General features: G+C 39.0%; 1 protein-coding gene across 1 annotated transcript; it reads right to left on the bottom strand.

The window, feature by feature from the left end:
- Window positions 1-4,178: 4,178 nt before the first annotated feature.
- C2H6orf58 (chromosome 2 C6orf58 homolog) lies at window positions 4,179-14,662 on the bottom strand. The gene is made up of 6 exons (XM_023924069.2): window positions 14,313-14,662; window positions 12,399-12,485; window positions 8,738-8,922; window positions 7,531-7,664; window positions 6,876-7,114; window positions 4,179-4,634 (listed from the first exon to the last, which is right to left on the bottom strand). Exons 1-6 carry the CDS (start codon window positions 14,629-14,631, stop codon window positions 4,435-4,437), a joined length of 1,164 nt encoding a protein of 387 aa, XP_023779837.2. The 5' UTR covers window positions 14,632-14,662; the 3' UTR covers window positions 4,179-4,434.
- Between the last annotated feature and the right edge of the window lie 11,876 nt (window positions 14,663-26,538).

Raw genomic sequence — 26,538 nt, 5'->3', positions numbered from 1 at the left:
ATGAACCGTGTGGGCTGGATGTAAGTGCAGACTGCCAGCTGCTGGCAGGCTGAGTAGGAAGAGAGATTGTCCTGCCTTTGCCTTGCCTTTGCTGCTTTTGCTGCTTTTGCCCCAGACTACAGCTGTCATCTCCATCCAGAGCAGGAGTACCAGAATGGATAGCTCAGTCTGACTATTTTAAATTTCTCATGTAACTTTAAATTCCTCATATTTGTTAACATTTGGGCATATGTGGAAACAGTTGCATGATGTTTTAAGGGGCTGATTCCACCAGGATCTAAGAAATGCCTCAACATCCATGTGCCTATATCCCCTTATGTCCACTGCAACATTGTCCCTGAGGCTCTGGATGCAGCAGTGCTGGCAGCCAGAGGCTCAGGCCAACTTCTGAAAGCAGTAACTCTTCCTGGGGGTGCTTCAGATGTTATGATCTGCCTTTCTTGCAAATACACCACTCTTTTGTAATTCCTCTGGTCCTCATGGTGCAGAGGAAGGATCTGAACTGGGTTCAGGATTGCCCCACATGGGGCACTGCAGCTACTTTGTCAGCAAAAATACTCCCTTTTTCCCTCTTATTTCAGTTGCCTGCTCTCTTAGGATCACTGATCAAATCTGTTAGCATTTTGGGACCTAATGTCATACAAAAGAGAGGTAGAAAGAGCCTTTCTTTCTGAAATGACTTTACTTGTCCAGAAGGCTGGTTTATACTGCCACTATCTGTCCACTATACCTGCTGCAGCCCTTTCCTGCAAACACACACACAAACAGTTCATGCAAATTTTCCTACAACTACTAACAGTTTGCAGAAGGATGCTAAGAGACATTAAGGATTTTTTTTTTTTATTATTATTTTATTGCTCTTTCTGTCCTGGAGAGTTTGATTAGGCATACATCAGTTAAAAGCCATTTTTGAATTATTTTTTCTAGACATGTTTTAAGTAGGTATAAATGTCCTCTAACAAATATTTACATGATTCTGCCTCCATTCCTCATCCTCTGAGCCCCATTTTGAGCCACTGTCAATGCTTCCTAACTGAGCAGCCCTTTCCAGCTGGTGCTGTTGAGCAGGTCTGCAGCCGCAGGCGCCCCTACACCCTCCTAGGGATCCTTGACAGCCCCTTCCCTGGGGCAGTCTGCACCATGCACATTGTTCTTAAAACACCTCATAGCCATTGTGTCTCATTGTAAAAAAGATAATTAAATCCAAAATGAGCTTAGACTCAGATCTACAAGAATATTCATATTTTTAAATTATATCAAAACCAGATAGGCAACGTGCTCCTCCTGGGTTCACTGAAGTTAGTGTGATGGAGATGTTATAACAGGTCTCCATCCTGCTTTTGGTGGCAGGAACTGAAAGTCCACATCCTCCAACACCCTGCTGAGAGGAGCAGACAAAATGCCTTGGTCGAGAGAGTAACTGAAAAATTTGGATTTGGGAAATGCAGAGGGGTTTTAACATTGTGCACAACAGTCAGAGTACTTATATTAGGTTAGCTTTGTTTTCTCTCTGTCAGAGTCCAAATCTACATCTTCTACTTCCCAGCAGAAGAATCTGCTATCTGCCACATTAGAGGCTGCCTTGGGCAAGAATGTTTTTGCTCTTCCCTCCACACCTGCTAGGTGTGGTTTTCCCACCAGAAAAAAAAAGCACTTTATTATTCATTAGAGAGCAAAGGCTGGAAAGGCACTCCCAATTCTCCACAGATTAGGGATCATAGGGAAGAGAAAACTTAGAAGACCAATTCCTACTTGAAAGGATAAAGAGTATTTTGGCATCTTTACCAATTACTTCCTTGAGTGTTTTCCCTGTAAGCTCCACGTCTTGATGTCTAAGAAAGCTAAAGAAGTGCCTATTGACACCTGTCATCTGCCATTCTGTGAAGACACAGGTACCTTTCCTAGAGAAGAACAAGGTTGCCATTCCCCTTATGGAAGAATAGGTGAAGAGGTCAGCCCTTACATTTTTCTGTGATGTAAATTTTGTACAGTATTTGGTAAGGCACAGCAGCTATATGCCCAGTTGCAAATCTCTGGACAAGAACCTCACTTCTGGCCATTCCTCAGAAATGTGATCACTCCTGCAGCAAAGGCACTGTAAACTGCACAGTGCTCAGAAATAAGGAGCTGACCTGCCTAAAATGAGCTGTGTTGTGGGGACTGCATAGTATTCAGCACTATTGTCTGAGTTTTGAAGATGGACAGGCTCTTTCCTGGTGTGTTTTTGTTCTCCCAAGTTCTTCCTTTATCATGTACCACATTTCAGTTCTAAACTTCCTTTCTTCACTCCTAAATGTTATTTGTCCCAATCCCCTTAGGATTGCTATTTGCAAGCCTGTACAGAAGTTTACCTCCCACCCCCTCACCCTGGCTTTCTGAAGCCAGCTGTGGCTTTGTTTTTTCTAAACACCACTTCTGTCAATTAGGAACAAGCCCTAATTAATGTCAGGCATTCTTCAGTAGAGAGACCACATATGTAAAAGGCATGAGGACAGAGCTGCAAACCCCAGACTAATGCTGATCACCACACGTCTACAGCTTTCCCTTGATGCTTTTCTCTCTGTTTAATTTCTGATACTCAGAAGTTTTCCTGCAAGTATGCATCTATTCTATTCCAAGATAACTGGCTCTAGTCTACTTGTAAGAGTCCCCCATCCCATATTTTGTCTAAACTTTTATACATTCCTGATCTTCCAAAGAGCAATGTCTGGCCAATTTCTAAAGTCTTTATCTGACTGGTTGTCTTGCTGGAACAGGACAAAGTGTACGAAATACATAAATGCTTGATGCTGTATTAAGAAAGATGACTCTTTCTCAAAATTCTGAACTATTTCCTAATGTTTCCTGAATTCAGGAAAGGAGTTATTTTTTTTAAAAAAATTTGCTTTATAAATATTCCCTCAAATGCAGCAGTTTGCATTTTACAAGTTTGTATTAATGGCTCTTTTTCTATTCTCAAAGCACACCTTAAGTTAAATCTAAGTCAACCACATAAAAGGTCAAAAAAAATTTTTAAAACTTTTCTGGAGCACAACTAACTTAATATTTTAGCAGCTGGCAGCTGTGGTGATTACTTTTGGATTATATCTAAAGTCTGCTGGAAACTAATTACTGTGATCTATGAACCAGGTAATTAAGGTAAAAACTCCCACATTTTCTTATACCTCATTAATGTATTTCCTTTGAAAATTGTTAGCTAATGATGGTACATTAAGAGTTTATCCATTAAATGACAATGAATAATTAACACCTTTGTCCTGGGACATTAAAGGACAGAATGGTGTTTAGCTGCTCAATGTGATGATAATTATTTCTTAATTTACAGTGCAAATATCATGTAAGTTTGGGAAGAAAGGAAAAATCAAACCAGGAAAACGCAATGGAAAGAAATAATTTTCTTTTCATAGAACTTCATAGAACTGGAAGGGTTTGGATTGGAAGGAACCCTAAAGGTGATCTAGTTCCAAGCCCACTGCTGTGGGCAAAGACATCATTTCATTCATTTCCTTCTTTCCCAAGAAACTTCAAGCCCTGTCTGCCTGTGGAACCCCTCACCCACCTCCCCACAACCCCTCTTTTCAAGATAGAACTGATTTCAAATGTAGGTTATAATCCCAAAGATTGGGTCTGAGTGTTCCAGGCACTAGGAGTACAAGCATTGCAAATACATCTCTTCCTCAGGAATCAAATCCAACATATGACACACTGCAACAAGTGGATTAGACATGGTGGAATGGAAAAGCAACCTGTAGTTATACAGGATACATAATCACATAAATTAAGATCCAGATCAAAGTTTTCTTGAAGTGAAATGGATCAAATACAATAATCTCTGTTGTCATGTAAAACCTGGTACGGAGTAAACTAATTTGCTTCAGGACTGCTCTGGACTGGCTCTGCTCTACCATGTGAGGCATTTACTTGTTGCAAAGCAGCATAGCAAGGGACTCTATCTGTACTCAAGTATTTAATCTGAAAAAACAGAAAGCTTCCAGTTTGATTGCAGCTGCTCTGCAAAAATAACAGCTTTATTGGGAAACAGTCAAGGCATTGCTTTTGGATCAGAACTTCAAAACAAGGTTTCTCATGATCATCTTTTAGACCATCAAGGACCTGAGTAATTACATGTCTAGTGGAATCCCTGCCTACAGAGGAAAAAAAACCAGTCTGAAACAGAATATATTTTGCCTGTTTTTAATTTTGTCTCCAATTATGATACATAGTTTATAAAGTCACAAAGAGTAGTAAACTCAGATTTTTCTGTAAGGCTTTTTATTTATAAGGACTTGAGTTAAGAAAATGAGATCATTAGAAAAATTAAGGCTAAAAATATCGATTCCACATGAAAGAAAGACGCGCAAGAAAGGCTACTCAGGAAATCCTGCTGGAAGAAATTGCCAAAGCCAGATTACCAGACACATGTTTGCTAAAAAATTAAATCAACCCATGTAGGAATCGCTCATTCTCAAGGAACTGGGAATCTTCAAATAATACTTCAAAATAATTCTGAATTCCTACTAGGTCAAGTAGTTCGAGCTCCTGGCTCGAAACCAAGCTTTCAATCAGTTTTCGGCCCAGTTTTCTTCCTGCTTCGGTGGACATAGCCTTTTTCCAGATCTTCAGCAGCAATCCTCCTTGGAAAAAAACACAACATGACATTGTCAAATTAGCATGGAGCGCACACAGCTCTGGGCATGGCAGGGACTAAGCGTGAGTCTGGCAACAAGCGCTGGACACTCTACTGGGGACAGTGAAATGTAGACAAAGCTGGAGACCGACCATGAGCTGATAATTGCCTACAAATGTGTAGGGAGACGCACACCATTCATTCGGCTCGGAGCCCTCTGTATCGACAGACAAGGGGGATTGTTCCCCTGTCGCCGGTGCTGCAGATCGAAATGATGGAAGACTTATGGGAAGGTCTTTGTCTGCTCCGGCACATAGCTTCGTGGTTTATGGAGCAGTAGCTTGGGAGTTATAATCAGGCCTGTCTTCGTTTTCACGCTAAAACAAAGCCTTCACTTTCTGCCAGCTAAGACCTCAAGCTAAAGAAGCAAATGATCCTAATACTTTTGTCCAGGGGATAAGCTGTGGCTCTCCAGGGAGTGTGGCTTGGCCAAGCCAGCCTAGCACTAGCGCCAGTTTGCAGGACAGTGTCTGCTTACTCCTCACCCCACTCACTGCTCATTTTTAGAGTGGATAGAAGGGAAATGTGAGGGTAAAAAGGTCTAGTGGAAAACTAAGAAGAATTTTTTCTCCTCCTGTTCTGCCTTTGGGTATCAGTGAGGGGCAGAGCATAAAAAGTTGATCTGACAGTGCATGAGTGGAAAAGCTTTAGTAGCAGCACAACACTCTCTCAATACAGCTCCTGCTAGACTAGCAGGGGCAACTAAACGAAAATAAAGATCAATCAAACTAAATCAAGAAATCAAATCTCACTCTGGGTTACACAGTGTCCCATCCTAGGAGGTAGTACAACTTTCTGTCTGCTGTTGAAGTTTGCAGTACCAGTAGAGAACCCTGTGTCTCACAGGATGTATTTAAAAGCATCTACAAAACCAATATATTTAGTAATCTCTATTTTATAGCACTAAGATAAGGTCTTTCAGGTCCCTGATGAGGCTTTGGATTTAGACACAGTCAAATTTATTTTAAAACTCCTTTTTCTGATCTGCAGATCAGTTACCAGGCTGAATTACCTGGCATTTAATTCTCGGCTGAATTCAAAGCTCATCCCTTAGAGCAAAGTCAGGGAAATCTCTCCCCTGCAAAGCAAGGGATTTCAGCTATGGAATTCATTATGGCTGCACCTATACAAAACTTCATCTCTCTCCCTCTTTCCTTCTATTTACAGTGGATTGCATCTATACATCCTTTCCTCTCTCCCTGTAGTGCTGTCCTCACCTGATGTGCTCCTCCCTCCTCCCTGTCCTTCTGGTCATGCTTTTCCTCCTGAACTGTGTCATAGACTGCCAGGCAGGAGATAGATCTGTTCAGACCCTTACTCAGATTCCAAAGAATAATGCTATGTGAAAAACGAAAGGGAAGCACTCTGTGATGGGAAGATGCTCTTTTGTAGCACTGAATAGCTTTATTTCACATCTTTTTCAGCTTTCAATACAACAGGTAAGAGAATTTTCAGTGGAATGTACAGATAGAAGAAGAGGATCACAAATGCCATAGACGGGCATGTTAATTTTTCAATGTATTTTTACATTCTATCTTCATTTAAAGATTCAAAATAACTTTGCTTCATAAAGTTCAAACAAAAATAGCCAATCCAGCAGCATCTATGAAAGAACTGAATTCTCAGAAGAGTGTAATTCTGAGTCACACCACTGGATGGTGATGCACGACTTATTTTGGTGAATGCGATGAAGCCAGCATTGTCTAAGGATATCGTTTTCCTGAGACAGGTCTCTGTTAAATCAAAGACTGAGATAAAACCAAAAACTAAAACCAAAGCACTTGCAAACTGGTGCTCATGATAATTTTCCTTTTTTTTTTTTTTTTAACTGGTCTAATAATTTCATTTACAGCTTTAATTGTTTCGGATTCGACTGGTGAAACACAAAAATATCTGTATTTTTAAAGTTCCTTTGAAAACTGGGAAAAGAAGGAGTAAGATCATCTGCTCCCAAAATGCTTTTTTTCTCACTGAAATCCCTCATTGTCAGTGTTATCCCACCAGCATTTTCTGTCTGGTGTGTTGTTTGCTTATGGTTGTGTTTTTAATTGTTTTACTGTTAGTCTCCAAGATCTGTTTATACCACTTCATATCAAACATTCACTGTATTCATATGAAAAAAGGTGTGTAGAGAGAACAGAGTATTAAATATTTATGGACAACAGACATCTGTAGGTCAGGCTCATACCTGTTAGTTTATTTGCTTTGTGAAGAACTCTCAGTGACACCAGGACCTTATTTTGCTCTGGAGAGAAGTCACTAATGGATGGGAGGACATCCCCTTCAACAAGTATCCTCTGGGGCAGGAAGGACTGGAAGTTGTTTGTGGTCAGTAAGTCTGTACTGAAGTGTGTGGCAGCAATGAAATCTACAGCATCAGCCCAGTCTTCACCAAAATTTGCTTCTGGATCAGAGAGATATTTTAAGCTGAAAGAGAAGAAAATAAAAAATGTGGCAGATAATTGAATTCCCCTGTAGAACACACTAGTTGTTTATTCCCAAAGTTTTTGTTCAGTATAAAATCCTGACTGGCCTCAGTGCCTCCTTAAGTACTTTATACCTAATTTCTCCTGGCAACTCTGCCTCTGCCGAGATTAAACCTGAATCAGGTCCTGGCTCCCAGAGGTGAACCAGCATCTCATTCTAAGCTCACAGCCTGACTGGTCATCACAGTTTGGGCAGCCATCTCTCACTGGTCATCTCACACTCTGAGAGAGTGAAAGGATGAGCAGAGCCTAAAGAGTAGACACCTAAGGTATGAAAGCTTGTGTAGACTTTGTTAGGATACCATCCTTCCAAAGAGGTGGAAAGATCCTCCATGGACACTTCTCTATTCCCCTTACCGGTCCTGGAATCTGGGGAGTGCGTAAGCAATGGAGGTGGTGTGTGCCTTCCACATGAGCCCAAGGGCATCATCCAGTTTGAAGGAGGAGAAGCTGTCAGAACTCACAGCTGTGTGTTCTGTAGATAACAGATACTGCAGCAACAGGGGACAAAAAGGGCAGAGAATGAGAGGGGAGGTTTAAACCAAATTATTATTTTTTTATATAAGCACATACATCACAAAATGATGTTTGACAGTTAAAGGAAATTATATTTGAAGAGTTAATGATGGTTGCTGTTCTTCGACTTCAACACTGCAAGGGTTTTATCCACATAATTTCAGTATTTGGTTACAAAAATTCAGTGGACTTTTGTATCAGAGTGTATTCACACAAGATTCAGCACTGAAATAGGGACTCCTTGAAAACTTGTCTATACTCTCTTGACCACAACTTTACAAAGATTTTCAGAAAAATAAGAAAATTGTCTTGCTATCATTATGGTTATTTGTGAAGGAGATATTTTACAATAACTTCTGAAACATGATGCATTGGAAAAATGGTCTTATGAAGACAAATCCAGTCTTACTCTTAAACCATCTACTTTCACTCAAAAGAGTGACTTACAGTTTAACATTTCTGATCATTATCAATTATTTGACTACCAATAAAAAAATGTCAACTGCAGTGGTCTAGCTATAAAAAATAGCTATTAAATCTGTGAAGTAAGAAATAGTGTTATCTTTGGGATTAGAGAACAGCTGAGTGAGGAGGAAAGAGAGTATCTACTTTCATAAATAGGTGCACTTATGAATGATGTTTCAGAATTTTCAAGTTTTTAGATGTTTAAAGACATAAATGAACCTTATAAAACCAACTAAGGACCATTTCTTGAGGGCAATGTTCAATCTTATTTTGCATTGCTAACATAAACAGTATTGGAAGAATACAAATATAACTGAATACAAAACAGTGTCTTGGAACAGAGGCCAAAATACAGATCTATATCAAAGGAAGAAAAAAATTCTATAACTTGTAAATATCCCATCCTACTTACCTCTGACTCACTATATGTTATGCTTTCCATTTTTCCTGCTTGTTGTTTTTATATGAAGCTGCTATCAAAAACAAACTAAGCTCTCTGAATCTTAAAAATGACAGTAATAATAGTTTTTAAAGCTAATATTTTGGTATAATTTCTAAAAATATATTTTACAAAAATATTTACTTCAAAGAAGGTCTTCCATTCATCCATGAGCTTGGGCATGCGAGACCAGCAGTCTTTAACGCTGTAACAGAAATCAACTTCTTGCTCCTCTGGTGGCAATATTTCTATTTCATACGGCAGCGGCCCAAAGAGGCCAGCCTCCACTGCCCCCAGAAAGGGTATAATAGCCAGATAGTAATTCATACCTGTAACAATAATTAAAAGGCAGGAGGTGATAATCACAAGCAAATGAAAAATTCCCAAGTAAGAAAATGAACTCTCTCCCACACCAAATGCAACTGCTACAAATTGCCACGAATACAACTGTGTCCAGCAGTGGAATATATGTACTGAAATGTAATAATGATGACATTTGTATTGATTTAGATATGATTTGTAGTGTTCATTTATGCATTGTCCTTTAAGAGCCTTGTATGAGCTTACACCGTGCTTTACTTTGCAGAAAAGGAAAAAAAAAAAAAGTAATGGAAAAAAGTTAGAACTTTGTAGGCTGTCTTGGACAGGACAAGAAAAGTCTCTCAAATATTAATTGCAAACTAAGTATAGAAAGACTAAGGGATACACCACAAGTATTTCCACCATTAAAACCCCCTCTTCTATGAATCCTAGACCTATGAGAAAGGAAAATGTGATATTTTACTAGAAAATAATAATTTTGATTCTAAGAATATTTTACTCATTGAAAATTCCTTGGATATTACCTCATTACCATCAATGTTTATATTTATTTTATGATGATGGCTTTCTTTGGTCTGATCCATAAGTTGTAGCAGTCAGATTCAGGATGTAGGAAACTCAGGCTCATTTCTCACTGGAGCCAAATCTTATCTCCAGTAAAGGGTGCCCATAAGGCTATTTGATATTCCTCTCTTGGAAGGAGGATTTAAAGTTCTCCTCTTAAATGTGTCCGCTTAGTAGAAATGAAGTTTAATAGCCTTGAGTGAAGAAAAGCCTGGGGATCAGTTGTTCTCCCTCTTGGGTGGGTTCCTCTGAGCTGTTATGCTGAGAAGCCATTTGCTCATACTTGGTGTCAGGGCTATGGACTGAGCTGATATTTTGTGCAAAATTCCAGCAGTGAGGACCAAAATCATCAAAACCTGAACACCTACCATGTATCAGTGTCCTCCTAATGGGAAGCCATTGCTCCACCATATAGGAGAAGATCACAAAACAGAGTTGACACAGAAGGAGTATGTGTGTTGGCTATAGTTCGCTAGGGACTGGGTCTGCACACCTTAGGAGCCAGAATACTGAGGGAACTCAGTGTATTGCTGTAAGCATGAGATGAAGAAAAGGATGGAGCAGCATGGAGGTGCTGTGGTCATGGTCTGTCAAAGTTGATGCAGATATGAAACAAAGGATGGAGCAACACAGCGGTGTTGTGATTATGCTCCACTGAAAACATGCAGCTAGCAGGAACCAAGCCAAAGGAATGAACCAGACAGTAACCAGAAGCTGGCCTTTGCTTCATTGGCTCAAAAATGCATCTTGCTTTTCACACTCTATGTATACTAATGATTCAAGCACCACATCAACATGAAATGTCACCAACTGTAACTTTACCTTTTCTCTTCCCTCAAAGGAAGTAATATAAATATAGTTAAAGTGGGGAGGGAAGTCAGAGAATACTCCATCATAACTTCTGGGACCAGTCAACAGGGTGAACCTGTCTTCTTCCCCATAGGGATGTCTATTAGGTAAGAAGCTCATTCTGTACAAGCTAAATTATTCTCTCTATCTAGCTTTAATTGGTGATTAGAATTGGTCAATATATTGCTTCAAATTAACGTTTGCAATGAGTTACTATCAATAGAAATCTTTGAACCTTAACCTGTCACAGTGTTTGACTATCAATGTGTTTGTTAATAAAGTGTGTTATTCAGTAGACTGCTTAGTGTGAGTCCTTCAAGGGCACTAAGGGAGGAGTAGCCAGCAGAAGATAACATACTTGACAAAAATGGAAATATCTACCAGCTCCAAGTGGGAACATCGACCCCAAATAGGTTGGTGAAACCATGCTCCGATAGAGTGGACTGTTCCGTGGGGTCCCCATAATGGGACACTGACAGGCTGGTCAGGTACAAGGGAGTACCCTGGGAGTGCTGACTGAACAAATGAAAGTGTTTATATATAGAGAGAAACCCCTTGTCTCATGTGACACACCTCCTGAATGTGGACCTGGCTGGGAATTCAGGAGAAATGCATGGCCAGTCAGAAGATCAAAGGAAAACTCTGATGAGTGATGAGACAACAGTGTTCATATCATCACTTTGAAGTGATGAGACAAGTGATTCACTGAGACTCATTGCTGGTCTGGCTCTTGCTTCTTGTCCACTCTTTGCATGAAAAGTACTGAAACCTTGATCTCACATCACAAAGTGCTTGCATTCTCTTAAGTGTTCTTGCCTATATTATATATTTCCACCTGCTTCAGTGACTTAGAGGGCAGAAAGCAATGCAGGGACAGGACTATACTGAATATTATTCTAGGCAAAATAAGATTAATGATCTTAAGCAAGTAGTATCACATTCACCTGAAGCATATTAATTGTGAGTTTCTGGTTTAAACTCATTCCTGGTTTCATGTGACTACTTATGCCAGAGGGCTGCTCTGAAGGCCAGCTGAAAGCATTCATATCCTCAGAATGCTAAGAGATATTTCCATGCAATCTCAAAGACTCATGGCATGTTCTTGCTACAACAGGGTAAATCAAAGCTGAGTTCATACATTTTCTGGAGGCAACAAAATGGATATCAAGCAAACATGCAATATTTAGAAGTAAATGAAGAGCAGGAATTCAAACACTGAGAAACAAAGGTGGTGGTTTCTATTCCAGGAAGGTCCCCTGTTTGCAAAGGGCCATGCAGTGACTCTTGTTACTTGACACTGTGTGAGACACCATCCCACACAGCAGCTAGTGCTATCCACCAAGTGGGAAAACCAAAGCTGGATGACTGTGATACTCATATCACAGACAGTTTTACCCTGGATTTACATTTTAGATTTTATCTATGCTTGTGTCTTTGTTCACTTGAAGATATATACTTTTCTCTACTGATTCACAGCCAGAAGCTTAATCCAAATGGCCACTGAAGGAAAAACTTTCCTGTGAAGGGACAGAGCCGTTTGCTCAAACCTGCTGACAGGTCTTGGGAAAGGGGGAACTTACACCAGGACATCAGAGAAGCTGAGGGACCAAGGGGCAGAAGTGATGGAGGGAAAATGTGCTATGGGAAAAAGAACCAAGGATGGTATAAGAACCACAAAGATTCCTGCTTGACATTTTCTCACAAAGTTTTCATTTGGAGTGTAAGCATCTAAACTGAAGAAAACTGTTCTGGACTAATGGTAAACTGCAAATATCTACAAATATCTACAAATATATATACCACACACATTTTCACATAAATTTTTAAAATGTAAATATTTTTAAGGCTGCAAGCTGCTTTCTTTGGGTTTTTTCTTCCTTCTCAAGTAAGCATTCAAAATACATTAATTTTCATTTACCCACTCACACTTAGGTGTCTTGCTGCAAGATTGTGATGGAGAATTACACAGCACTGAAATGATAATGTAAGTCTAAAGGGAAGAAATATTTTGAGATGCCCTTCTAGGACACTATTTATTATGGAGAAGAACAGTGTAACAGCATATACTTACAGGACCACCAGCTTCTTACAGATTGGCACAGGAGCTCTCCATTTTCATAGCCACAGGAAGTCACACCAGAATGATCTGCTAACCTACCTGAGTGAATAAAATTAAATAATACAACAAATACTTCTCAAACTTTTTGCACAGGAAATCCCACTGACAAAAAAAAATTATAAAGGAATAAAGCACGCAGACTTTTGGTTGGAGAAGCAAAACAATTACTGTTGCTTTGCTTCATAAACTACTGTTCCTAGAGTAGTTGAGTTTCTCAGTGCATAGTAATTTGATTGTGTTTTACAGTTGGAGTTATCCCTCACTGTAAATGTATTCTGTGAATTTACTGAACTGTTTGAAATCGGGACATCACAGTACTTTTACTGAGACATAAATATACATACAGACACGAATATGTGCGTAGCTGAAGCGTCATTTCTAATAGATGTAGGACTGCTAGTTCAGGAGAGCTGCTCAATGGGCAAAACAGCACAAACTAAATGTGTTAGTAATTGTCTCACCTAATTGGGTTGTATGATACAGAATCACTTCCAGTTTAATCATGCAGACAATCGTGGCCTTACTGTGAAGCTAAGCATGCAAGAATTATTGTAACTAATTAGCAAAGTTTGCAAGCATCTGTAATCAAAACATGCAAGACATTTCACAATTATTCATGACAGAATATTTTACTTTAAGCACGTGGCATGAAGAAATGGCCTAAGTCCTAAAAGAACACCATACATGTACATTAAGTGTTGTCATGCAGAGTGTCAGGAAATCTGCTTTAAGTGCATGACATGCAATTACCATGGCTTTGTGCAATGGCTTGAGCTATTCCAGAAGCTCCCAAACTCTGCCCTGCAGAGCATTTGCTCTCTGACAAGTCAGCTGAATAATGGCAGTGTCATTTCTGTCAGACTAGAACTAAACCTCATTACCAAACCAAATTTTCTGATATTTTTACTCAGGAAGAAGAGACGATCATGAACAATGTGCATACAAATTATCCTAATTATTCTCCCTAGCTGACTGGGCAGATCTTGTGCTTTGGGGCATGCTAGATACTCAAATGTATATCTTTCAGTAGCCAAACACAGAGAACATGAACTTGCAATGATGAGGACTGCAGTTCAAACTTTTTTTAAAAATTAAGATTATATTTTTAATATTTACAGAAAGATTCAATTTTTCAAAATTGAAAAAACAATGTCAAAAAACAGGCAGCAATAGATCACTGGTGTGCAAAAGGAATGAATGGGTAGGATAGAGGCGAAAAAGAAAAAGAAGACAAATGTTGCAAAAGATTGTCCATTGCAACAATCATTTAAAACAAAAAAAAATTGATTAACCAAAAAAATCCCACAAACAAGCAAACAAAAAAAACCCTCAACAAACAGAAAAAAACTTCATTTTTGTAAAAAACGTATTTAGAAAATAAGGCTATTTCTAAGCTGATCATAAAGAATAAGCAGAAATAAGTTCTCAGAGGGAGATGTGGACATTTATATATCTGTCTTGGAAATTTAACTCAAACCACCTCTAGAAGCTTGTAACATTAACAGAAATAAAAGCCTATTAGTTAATAATTTAAGAACAGCACTGTAGAATGCATGCCCTGAAATCTATCTACATAAACTGAAGCAGCTGGGAATGCCTTTCCAGAGATTTTTAATTAGCTGAAATATTGCCCATCTATACCACAAATCTGAATTCTGACCCCTTCCTATAAGGAATATTAATAGCTATTGCTCAGCAAGGTAAGGATGTTCGCTCAGCATTTTGTTTTCAAATTGGCATCTCTGTCAAAGTTTACACCATCTGAGGCTATATGAGGCTGGTGAGGAAGAAACCTTGGAAAGGAAGCCTCTGAGCAGGTCTGGAAAACACTTTGCTAATCCAGCATCTTAAGGAAATAGTTCATACCTGTACGAAATTGCCACCCATGCTGCAATGGTAATCCCCAGAGAATATTGCCGCTGTTTTGGGGTCCAAAGGCAGCAAAATATTTGGCTGAAGCATTTAGCAAGCTCTTATACACTCCCAGTCGGTCTTGATAGTTCCAAGCATTGATGACAATTTTGTTGTCCTCCACTGGGAAATCCAGCAGGTTTCCAGGGGCCAGGTCCCAGAGGGGGGGATAGACATCTCCAGTGACATCATTTTCACTCTGTGCCTCAGCAGTCACAGGACTCAGGGTGACAGCCACTACAAGAAGAACATGTATGCCAAAGCAGGGCCACATTGTGAAGGTTTGTGGCCACAGGTGATTGTGGCTGCAGGGCTTTTATCGGGAAAGATGTGGGCTGGGCAAAAAGGCTGACTCAAAGTCACAAGTCTTTTTCTCCCTTCCCTCTTCCCAGCCATGACCCTGACTGGGAGTCACCAGCAACTGTGAACAATGCTCTGTCCTATCTGTGGGGTCTAGGGAGCACCAGCAGACGTTTAAGAGGAATCAATCTTATCAGAAGATGTCCAGATCTGTGCTGTCCATGACATATGCACATGTCTCCAAAGGGTTGAGGGGCTGCAATACTGATTGTATAGTTGTGCTATCAAACTTTCTGTGTCTGTTTTTCTTACTAGCTGTCAGCTTCCCTTTTCCAGCCCAGTTCCTTTGGGTAAGGAAGGGACAGCAGCAGCAGGGATCTCACCTCAACAACACTCAACATAGCCCAGGCTATGGCTGAGATATTCTGAGGAGGGCTCCAGGCACTGACAGAAAAGCAACAGTGATGTGCTGCTGGTGGTGCCATTGTCAGCTTTGTCCTTTGGCCTTGGAACAACTGCCTGCAGCCTCCAGGTCATTACAGTGCTGGAAGAAGCCACATCAGACATTCTTCAGGCCATGTGGCACCTGGAGAGCTGTACTTTTAGTACTGCTTTGTTTTGTGTGGAAATGGTCATCATTACAAAGTTCTATGGTCTCCTATTAAACCTCCATGATCCTGTAGACTCCAAAGGGAGCACAAAGTCTATGCCTCCAGTGATAAAATTGATGCCCAAGTTATACTCCAGCCAAAGTGAAACTGCCCAGCTGCCTCCATCTCACCTACTTTTAGGAATTCTAGGACTTTATAATCTTCAGCTGCTTTTTCTCAGATAAGCCATGTTTGCAAAAGAACACTGAGCAAACAAACACGTGGTTTGTTATCTCTGTAGTCTTTTATTTGCATGAGAAAAATTGCAAATGCTACTTTTTTTTGAAGTAATTCTGTGAGTTTCAGTTGGGCTTTGTGTCCCTGAAGTATCTTAAACCTGTAGGTGGGAGCAAGTCAAAACTGGCTGCAAACTTCAGATAATAAATTCAAAATAAATGTATCACTTCAATTCAAAAATTTTCCATTTACTCTATTTATTAAGGAGAATTTCTAGTAAATAGTAAAATTTTTCAATGATCACTTTTAATTCTTTAGTCTGCTACTGAGAGAGAAACACAAAGGATTTTGAAATACAGTGTTCAACAGAGGTTAACACACATCTGATCATGCTGCCTTGAAGTTTTGAAAAATCAAGTTGTTCTTTCATTAACTTCTATGGATGGGATTTATCTAACCCAAACGTAGCATTTTAATATTAACCTAGCTATATAGATTCCCTTGATAACCAAATCAGAGAATCAGTCATATCCAGAATGTAACTTATTTAAAGCACACCACTGAGAGATGTACTGTTCCTGACAGACTGTAGAGGGAGTAGAAATTACAAGTTTACCTTAAGACATAGAAAAAATATTTTTAGATTAAATAAAAACAATATTCTTTTTACTACTTTTCTGAAATAATTTCTGATCTATATTCTGAAATAATAATTTCAGAAATGGTTTGAAAGGTACTTCTTTTCTTTTTTTTTTTCTTGAATTAAGGCATTCTGTTAAATAATCCTGAGAATAAATGCCAAGAAATGTGCTGATTTCTTATATAGATATATAGATATATATATATATTAGGCTCTAATTGAGGCAATGGGCAGTAAGGCTTACCTAAAAATGAAGGATGATGAAAGGCATCAGCTAAGGCACAAGATATGTGGAGGAAACCTGTGATTCTATGAAATAAAAGGCACAAAGCTCATAATTGCACTCAGGCAGAAATTTTATTTAGGAACATGAAGGAGTAAGAGGTTGGTGCTTTTTTTTTTTTTTTTTTCCACCACTGAAAGAAGTGTCCAAATAGGGAAGCTAAACTCCTGTTTTTCTTTAGTCAGAGGGAGAGTTTGAATTCTTCTAATGAAAGATATCAGACATTACATGAGTGATTTTGTTTAAGGTACATAAAGTGAGGTGTATAAATGCCTTCACTTTTTTTTTGTAGAGATACCATATATTTACATCCTCAAGGCAGATTACTTGGTAGTGAACTACTGGTTTCATGTTTGTGTGGAACTTTATTGTGTATGAAAATGTTCTCCTGCTCTGCCATCTAGAAAGGCAAACCCTGCTAACACTGACCTGGGCAGGCATGAAAATATTAATCACTAGTGTAAATGCAAAAGCACACTTTCTCAAAAGATTTATAATACAGAATTGAGATAATTAATGATAAAATGCTTGCCTTATATCAGTTTTTGAGCTATTTGATAGAAAAAAAAATTGTGTTATATACTAAATGGGAAATAACAAACAAGAATCCCTCTACTTAGACTGCTGAAGTCCTCTGAAAAAGAAGTTTTAGCCTCTTGCCTTATTATGATAATAAAAGGACTTCATAACCCACATAATCTTTAAAGAGTCAACAACAATTTTTTATTAATAAAAAATTCTTCCTGAAAAATATTATGATTCAGTTTATAGATCTTCATTTTTGGAGTTACCTGTGTGTGTGCAAACAAGTTGCTGAAGTTTCTGTATGACTTTAAGGACAACTGTTTTCCTTTAAGAAATATCTGAGCTGGTGTTTCAAGTTTGGAATCCAGTCCAGTTGTTTTGGCTGTCCTGAGTGGGGAGAGGAGAGGGTACATGTGATGTCAACTGGACTTGAGTGGTGTTGGTGTTGGGTGTTGAGTCATAGCACGCCAGCATTTTAAGCAAAGGGGAGATTAAGGAAGATCATTAGTAATGTCAACACCACTATTCACCACTGTTGGTAAGTACCCTGCCAGTCACTCAATAAGGATGTGTTCCCAGAGACATTGCAGCAGAATCATGTGCTGGAAAAGAATGTTAGATATGATAGGTGGTAATTTCAGGTCTGATATGTAATTATCAAGTTTCTAGAGAATGCTGTAGTTTTCAAGTGGGCTACAGATTTTGCTTCATGATAACTGTAGAAAAGCTAATAAGCATCAATTACATTAGTTGGGGTGACCACAAGAAGAAATGGCAGCCCTAAGACCCCAAACTAACAAACCATAGTTCCATTCCTTCGTCCTGGCTGGATACACTGAGGAAGGAGCTGGAAAGCCAATGAGGAAGGGGCATCAGTACTCCCAGTGGAATTAATTCAGAGCTGACACAGGTGAGAAACCTTTAGGTAAACTAGGGATATCATTATCCTTCAGCCACATAACACAGCACTGACAGGAAGGGTTCATCCACTTCATTTTTGGGTAACAGTCCTAGGAGGAAGAATAGTGAGTTTTCATTTAGATGGGATATTGGTATGAGCTTCACCATGACATGGCACTTTTTTTCATGCCCTGGCACTTCCACGGGTAATTGTGGGTACCCCTTAACTGTGATCTGTTTCAGGGAAAAACGACTACACTGTAGCTAAACGTATTCTTCATGTGCTTCACTGAATAAGCTTAAAGCAGTGGATATACTAAGGTTTCTTATTAATCTCTGTTGTTATTGTCCTCAGCTAATGTCTTGAACAGATTTTCTTTTTGTCACAGGCCTTTAGTATGTGGCAGGGAGGATCTCTCTAGCTTCAGAATCCTCCAGCAAAGCCCCCTAACAGGGCTATAAAAGGGTTTATAAATTGCAACTAATTGATGTTGTTGTGAGTAGAGATCATCAGCCAAGCCCTGTGGTCACATGAGTGGACCCAACCACTAATGCAGCAAGACACGTTGTGGTAGGAGCATCAGGCATCTGAGGGGAAATTATACTGTGTGTGTAGTGGACCTAGCAGGAGGTGCTGCATCATCATGTCCTGGCTCCTTCCGACATCCTTGAAGCGAACATTTCTCCTTCTTTGGAAAACATCATTCTCGTGTTGTCTATTAATCCCATTCTCCCCTCTGCAAAAGCCATCCTGTGTTCCCTGCTGATCTTGCCTCATCAAAAAGAGTAACCCGTGCTGAAGGTCCTGACAATTCAGATTACAAACTGTGATTAATCAGCACACAGAGAAATACCAGATTCATATCAGTGGTGGGATTTTACCATATGCAGTTTTTCTTCCCCAGATGAAGCAAATCTTCCCGTGAGGCTGGCTGGGTGGAAGTCTGGCTGGACAAATGACTACAAAGGCAAGTGTAAATCCTACTTTTCCAGAGTTCCAGTTCATAATAGTAAAAGAAGATTAATTAGCACCAATTATGGATTGAGGAGCAAGCTGCACACAAGAGGTGTAATGGGTACCTTGTGGTGTCCTAAGTGTACTTTCCAGATGACAGTGCTCCAGGGGACTCAAGACCATACTCAAATTTCATGAACAGGCTTGCTTGCAGGAGCAATGTTAAGATGCACATTTATATATTTATATATATACACACATAGGAAAGCAACTGCCCAATTAAAAAAAAAACAAAACACTTATCTAAACCAAATCAGGAAAATTTGCATTAACCTATAATTTTCATTTTTATAGTGGTATTATGGAGGTATATTTAGCTTAGAGGTTAGTTCATATTATACCATAATCTTCATTGCTTTTTTTAACTGCAGCTTGAAGGTGAAGCTGATCATGGAATCAGATATCTGTGGAATTTAGCACCTACAGCATGGCCTTCAGCCATGGTTCTGAGGTGATCCTCTTCAACACCTACCACAAAATACTTCATCCTTATTTTCACAGTGTGATGGAATTCATTCCATTGAGTCAGACCATACAAAAGCTCCACTCACTGAAACATATACTTAAAAGTTGATATAAGAAAAATGAAGATATATTCTAAAACAGAGAGATTTTTTCCTGAGAGGATCTGAGTTGGACCTGTTTAATGGAGGAAGATGATAGTAAATTTTTAATATAATGTGTCTACTTTTTCTTAGAAATTATTGTCAAGTACAGTCGTAAGACTACTTATGAAACTAAGGAAATCTTTTGGCTGTTTGTTTGTATATCACGAGGGAAAGAGCAACTGCAACAAAAAATACTAGAATCATGTTGTGAGTTGCGTTTATTTTTCAATCTGTCATTAATTATGCATTAATTTAAAAGACAAGTAAACTGAATCTTCACGCATTATTTTAGTATGACATTTTAGTTAGATTAAAATGAGAAAAACTAATTAGAAAAAAATCAGCATAATGGAAAAGATTCATTAAAAGACACAAATATCCAAAGCAGTAAATCTGTGGCTAGATACTAGTGCCCAGATTTACTGATGTGAAGTATGCAAAATGACTGCATCAATTAGAAACTTGGGCCAAAGCAGCTTTTTTTTTTGCCATTTGGAAGGAGTAAACAATTAATTCAGGAATTATAATTGGCTCTTGAAACTCAGAGACTGCAGAGAAAATTTTAAGAAGATTGTCAACCATCTTCTAGCTGCAGCCATTTTCCTTAGACTGAAAAAGAAAAGGGAGGGGGAGGGGAGAAGCTCTCTTGAAAGAAAGAAAAGCAGACCTAACAAAAATATTTCTCAAATAAATAGATTACTCTTCATTGTGTAAGCAAGAAAAATAAATTTTAATACAAGACAACTAGAAAGAAATGTTATAAAATAAAACACAAGATATAAATTAGCCTCACATTTATTGCCCAATTTTGCTTCTGTCATGGGAAAGAATAACACTCTTGTTGTTTCTAATTGATATTCTGCGTTGGTATACAACACACTATTTTGGTTCTGCTGTTCATTTGTAATGAGAAAGGAAATAAGGGTGATTTTCAAGAAAAACAGATTTTAGTCTCTTTTAGAGAAGTCTGAATAACTCACAAAAAACAAATTCCAAACCTATTTGATTAAACTAAAACATATATTCAACATATAATTCCTAAACCAAATCAGTCATTTTTGAAGCATAATTATGGTGCTATAAATCCAGAAGAGGTGTGTAAGTAGCACATATATGCATGTATAGGTATTAAAAGACAGAGTTTATTGGATATTCACAAATGCTTGCACAACAAAGCTAACATTGAAATGAGACTTAATGGTAGTATACTGAGAAATGTCATGTCACCAAGCTGAGAGATGACAGAAATATTTTTTTTCTGGAAAACATGATAAATATTTCCATTGCCCAGTTTTTCATGCTTTTCTTTCCCTTAAACTTTTATTTCTTTTTAGGGCACACCCCATACTCCAGTACCTGTGTGCCCCTGAGAACTTTGCACTGAGATTTCCCACATGACACAATTTCATACATATCAATATCAGTTCCATAATGCAAGTGTCCAATGCATAAAGATCAATGTGAAATTCATTTCCTGTATCTGACAGCCACCTGCTGATATTATACACCAAACATAAATATGACTAAGCTCCACAAAGGCCACCAAGTCTGGGACCATAAAAACCCCTGAGGCACACAGCTGGGCAGGTATTGTAGGACAGGAATTTCTAGTCCTTTGCCCCAGGCCATCAAAAAATTAGGCTTGGATTATCAAAAGAACACAAGTGAAACATATGTTTAGTTTTAAATAGGTTTGAAAGGTATTCATTTAACCCCGAGGTGTTTCTATCAAACAAGAACCTCTGAGGACTCCCTGATTTCACCAGAAAAAATGTCCAGCTTTCCAAATATTCCTGGCCTGTTCTGAAGTGCCATTTCCTCAAATGACTGTGTCACATGACCTTACTCATCTTGAGTCATACTTAATTACCCCATTTAATTCTCATCAAGAAGACAAGAATAATTTTTTTGGTTAAAAGGTATGCCTCCCTCAGCCTCCCATCCATCTGGCTGTCCTGCTCCTACGCTGTTTTCCTGTATAACCTGTCTTTGTCTCCTCCCTGCTTGCACCAGCACTGGGGTCGTGCTCTGTGGTCTTTGCAGGGAGCCACAATGTGATACTGACTTACAGGGGATGGCATACTATGGGAAGCCATCCAGCAGAACAGCCTGGAGAAACGTGATCTGCATTTTTTCTGCTGTTTGGGTGGTGAAGGGAGCTGATGTGTGCCATAGAGACAGAGTTTGCCTTTTCCAGAGTGATGAGACCTGTTGGAGATGCTTAGGAGTGTCACTGATACAAGATACAGATACAAGAAAGTCATACACTGTAGCCTAGATTTAAAAGAAAGACCAGGACACTTTTTTCTTTCTTTTTTCTTCTCTATTTTATTTTTTTTCTTTTTTTTCTTTTTTTTTTTTGCATTAGTATAAGCCTCTCTGCTGACTATTCTACACATAAAAACACAGTACACAGTTACGAAGAACCAATCTTAAAATGTTGAAATCTTAAGCTTTTAAGAAGGAGGAGACAACCCCCCTCCTGAAAAGTGAACATAAGATGTGCTTTATAGAAGGCAGGTTTCTGAACCCTGTGATGTCCTCCTGGATTTCTATTGCATTTCCTTCCAAGCAATTTAATTTAAAATGCTTAGTCTTGGAGACAAAGATTTGGATTCCTGTTCTGATTCTCTTTTTTTTTGAAGACATACTTAAAAAAAAATAAAGCATTCTAATTTATTTTGTCAAATCAGAGTGACTAGAGCAGGCTATGATCCTGGACTTTAACCATCCTTATACTAAAATCACACACCAAAATTCTTTGGCTTAGCCTTATCTGCAAAAATACTTTCAAGAAAATACTTCATATTCTTGTCCCACTCCTGCTGTGAATGCTAACAGCATGGGCATAACACAGCTCTCTTATTTTTTTTATTTTTTATTTTTTTCTTCCTTAGAGTCCACAGGCCAACAGCTGGAAATAAGGAATTTATCTCACATTTTCCTTTGGAGTCAAAACTGGTGCCAGTTAATCTGAATAAGTGAGGATGATGAAACTGCAAGCTCCTGTAGATTTGTATATGAACACTAGATGATGCTATATAACTTTTTAATCTCCCTATCATTTTCACATGTAACTGAAATAAAAATTATATAAAATCAGAAGACTGTACTAGAAAATGTTTTTAATATGCTGGCAAGTATGCACATATGACGAATTGTATCACCAAAGTAAAAAAATCAACATTTCTCTTCCAGTTAGCTGTCTCCACCTCAACTGACAGATGCAAATAAAGGGTACATCTGATTTTAGGGCTCCTTGTGCCGGACATTGTGGCAATGTGTTACAGAATGATTTTAAACAAACGCTTAATAGCAACAATGCTTTCCAGATGCTTTGCCAAAAAAAAATTGGCAAAAAAAACCCCTTTGCCCAGCAGTTTTTATACTGGACCAGGTATCTACTCCTTTGCTGCAGTCAGGATAAATCCTTAAGCTGCTATAAAAATCACATGCTGTACTTGGACTACATTAGCTTGTTTTTGGTCCAGATGAAACCTGTGCTAGCAAGATAATGTGGTAGTGTACAAGAAAGGGCTTTGGCTCAGAGAAAAGTCTTTGAAGCCATTCTGGCTTGTCTTTCCTGTAAGAAACAGCTCCTCTGATCTTGATGACCCTCGTATGCGTCCTTACGACACAGTTCAAACACTAACCAAGTGGTGAATCCATGTCTCAGGTGGATATAGTTACAGATACAAACAAGCCTCTGCCCAGACATGGTGAGTCTTTCATAATTTGCAGAAATATTGAAGGGGAGAATCCCAAAAGCTGCTGTCTGGGAAGAGGACTAGCAGCTGCTCTTGCTCCAGGAAGGTTTTGATCTATGCAGTTTCCAGAACTCCTTGGTCAGGGGGCAGTGCCCATGCACTAATGTGCTTACCAGGCAGCCACAGAAATAACTCTGTGTCATGCTCCTTTCACACCAGTGGTGCAGGCCACCATTATCAAAATGGCTTCAATCAGGCTATTTGAAAAGGCAGTTGATGAGACCACATGGGCTTGAGTGACACTTTAAAACTGCTTGAATAGTTTGACCCTTTGCCAAAGCTTTGATAGTAATTACAAGATCAACACAGACTTCCAACTGCTCACAAAACATCCTGCAATGAGAGAGAGTGCCACCACAGCAGTCACTGAAGAAGACATTTATTCTTTAAAGAGGGCTCAAGGGAAGTTTTCTCATGTGTCTTTTTGTGGGCTTTAATGGTAGTGACACCTTCAGAACTAGAGTTTCTGGTATTCAAACTATTAAAAGTATGGTAAGCAAAATGAAATTTTGCTTCAACTCAATTAAGCATCTTTAAAATGATGATGGATTAATGGAAAGTGTGTGCAAATGAAAAGTGGGTAAAAATGTTTTAGGATTTTTTCCTTAAAAGAAATTAATCCAGTCATCTTTGAGAAAAAAGGCATCCATGAGTTAATCTGTTACTCATGTCTCATTCCAGAACTAGATCTGAAGAGCAGAAGAGGAAGACATGGCAGAAAATATTATCATGACTTTGGAGGACTGTAACTGGAAGTTATAAGGTACATGCCCATCATCAGACAGGAGATGGGATGCACTGCTTGGCTCTGTGCCTGAGCATAAGCAGCTCCAGCCCAGAAAAGAGAGCCTTCCTTTCCAGCTACTACAGATTTCCTCTTGAAAGAAAAAATTCATTATAAAACTGGGAACAACTACTTTGCTGCATTAAATGATTTTTATTTTCCTTATATTCTTTTGAAGTCATACAAAAATTTTGTAAAATGCAAAAGCAATTGATGTTTTAATAAAATCCATTACTACAATTCATCATTATGGTTCGCAGTTCTCAGGCTGTAAGAAGTATTTCAAGTACACTTTTTTCTAGTCATGGCAGAAATAATCAATTGATTTGAAATTATATGTTTACTTTATGGCAGTTGGTTTAGTAAAGCTTCTAAATTAAATCTGTCAGTACTCAAATCAGTGTGAAGAATCCTGTGCCAGTTTAGAGGAGACAATGAGCAAAATGTCCAAGGAATCCTAACATTAGGGATGGTCATTTTGACAACAATGTGAGATTAGCTATTGACCTTCATGGAGCCAAGATTTAGTCCCAGATTTAAAGGAATATCTCTGTATAATGAGGATTTTTTTCTTCCTGCACATACCTCTTCTACAATTACAAGACAACTCGGATTGTGGGAGAAGAGGGTGGGTTTGGAAAGAGTGGATCACAGCTCTTTTGGGCAAGTATGACTATATGGCAGGGTAAGTTTATGTGCCTTCCTTGGACTTCCTCCCTCAATAATGAATGAAACCCGGAGGGTATCGTCTCCTGTATATATATCTCATTAATAACTGATTAATTCAGCCAAACAGAAACACTTGGATTTATTGCTGAATTTGCTGGCATAGATACCAAGTTAACCTCACATTCAGACTCAGAGGGAGCAGAAAGACTCACTCTGCAGCACCCTTTTCAACACAAAGGCATTACCTTAAGCTTAAGGGTCAATTATGCTTCAATTATGGTCTCTTGCACCTCAGATCAATAAAGTATTATCTCAGATCTGTCCTGCAACATCCTGATTCTCTGCGGGCAGCAGCATCAGTTGTCCAGGGTTTACATATTGCTATGGCAATGTGACCCAGAGCCCTGTTGCAGGACTCCAGTCACTGGGCCTGTCTTTACTTCACAAAGCTTGATTGTTTGTAATAGAATTACACCAGGGTAGATGTGTTGTGCTGAAAAACATTTCCCCACAGGGACTCCGAACAAGATCAGGCCATCACCACTTTGTCTCTGTCATGCTTTCTGTGAGATGCAAGGAATGCAGGAGGGGGTTAGGGTGGAGGAGCCCAGCATCTCCCTGGAACTTGCCCTGCACGGATTGCCTCTGTCCATTCCCTGACACTCTGACACAACACACCAATACTGATTTCCCAGGCTCCCCCTTGGAATTCTCCTTCCTCACCTCCCCCTCGTCTCCCTCCCCTGCAGCAGCTCCATGGAGCTGCAGAGGGGCTGCTTGATGGGGTGATGGCAGGTGAAGTCACCATAGAAACAGGGACTCTGGTCTCATTCGCACAGCGAGCGGCTCTCCCGCAGCCCGGAGAGAGCACAGAGGCTGCTGCAGGTACACTGGCAGGTGATCCACACTGCCTGGCATTTCAACCATCTAAAGCAGTGCCAGCATACACATGGCCGCAGATTCTGAGAAAACAGTTTTCTCACTTGTTCTTTAAATCAGAATCAAAATTCCGTCCCTGAGTCAAAAGCCTTGCAACAAATCTGTCATGTGTACTTCTCAATACACCTACAGAGCTTTTTCTGTGCACATGCGCCAGCTGGAAAACCTGATATCCTGGTTTTATTGTTTTGATGTGTGCCAGAGTCCTCTAATTTCTCTAAAAGTACTGGGGCATTATGTAAGAAGCTTGGATGTGATCCAGCATGTAGATAACAGCACAACAGGCCTAGTAAAAAGCCCAGTAAATTGTTGAACAAAGGATCTCATTCACTGTTGATTTATTAATTTTCAACTTGCCTAAATACAGTGATTTTTTTATAGGATTTGTAAATGTGAATTAACAAATAAAATGTCCAGTCATCATATACAAAATCCACTAAGACATAGAAATGAAAAAAACTCATTTTCAGAATTGCTTATGTTGAGGTCTCACAGATGTTTGGGAGAAAAAGGGAACAGAGATAAATTTGACAACATTTTCAAAAGTTCCTAGTCAAAGAGTTATCTCTGAAAATTGCATTAAACAAACAAATGATATGTACAAAAATCCACTGATCCTAAAATGCAGGTTATAGTGAAAAAATAACAGAGAAACCACAGACAAAATAAAAAGAGATATTATCCTTAAGAAAAGGACAAAAAAGCAGAGAATGATTCAGGAGGTATCACAGGTGGAAAAACAACTAATTATCTAACATCAGATCTTGGAAACTCTAGGTGGAATTTTCATCTGGAAGCTTGTGATTTTCATCTTGGAAGGTTGTGATTTCATCTGGAAGTAATGTGATGCCACCTGGAAGTCAGAGAAGGAAGATACAGTCCCAGACTAAACAATTATACACATCCATAAGTTATCAAAACAAG

This window comes from Cyanistes caeruleus, chromosome 2 (genome assembly GCF_971803275.1).
Source record: "Cyanistes caeruleus chromosome 2, bCyaCae1.hap1.1, whole genome shotgun sequence".
Lineage (NCBI taxonomy): Eukaryota > Metazoa > Chordata > Aves > Passeriformes > Paridae > Cyanistes > Cyanistes caeruleus.
This window is presented reverse-complemented; position numbering and strand designations above follow the sequence as displayed.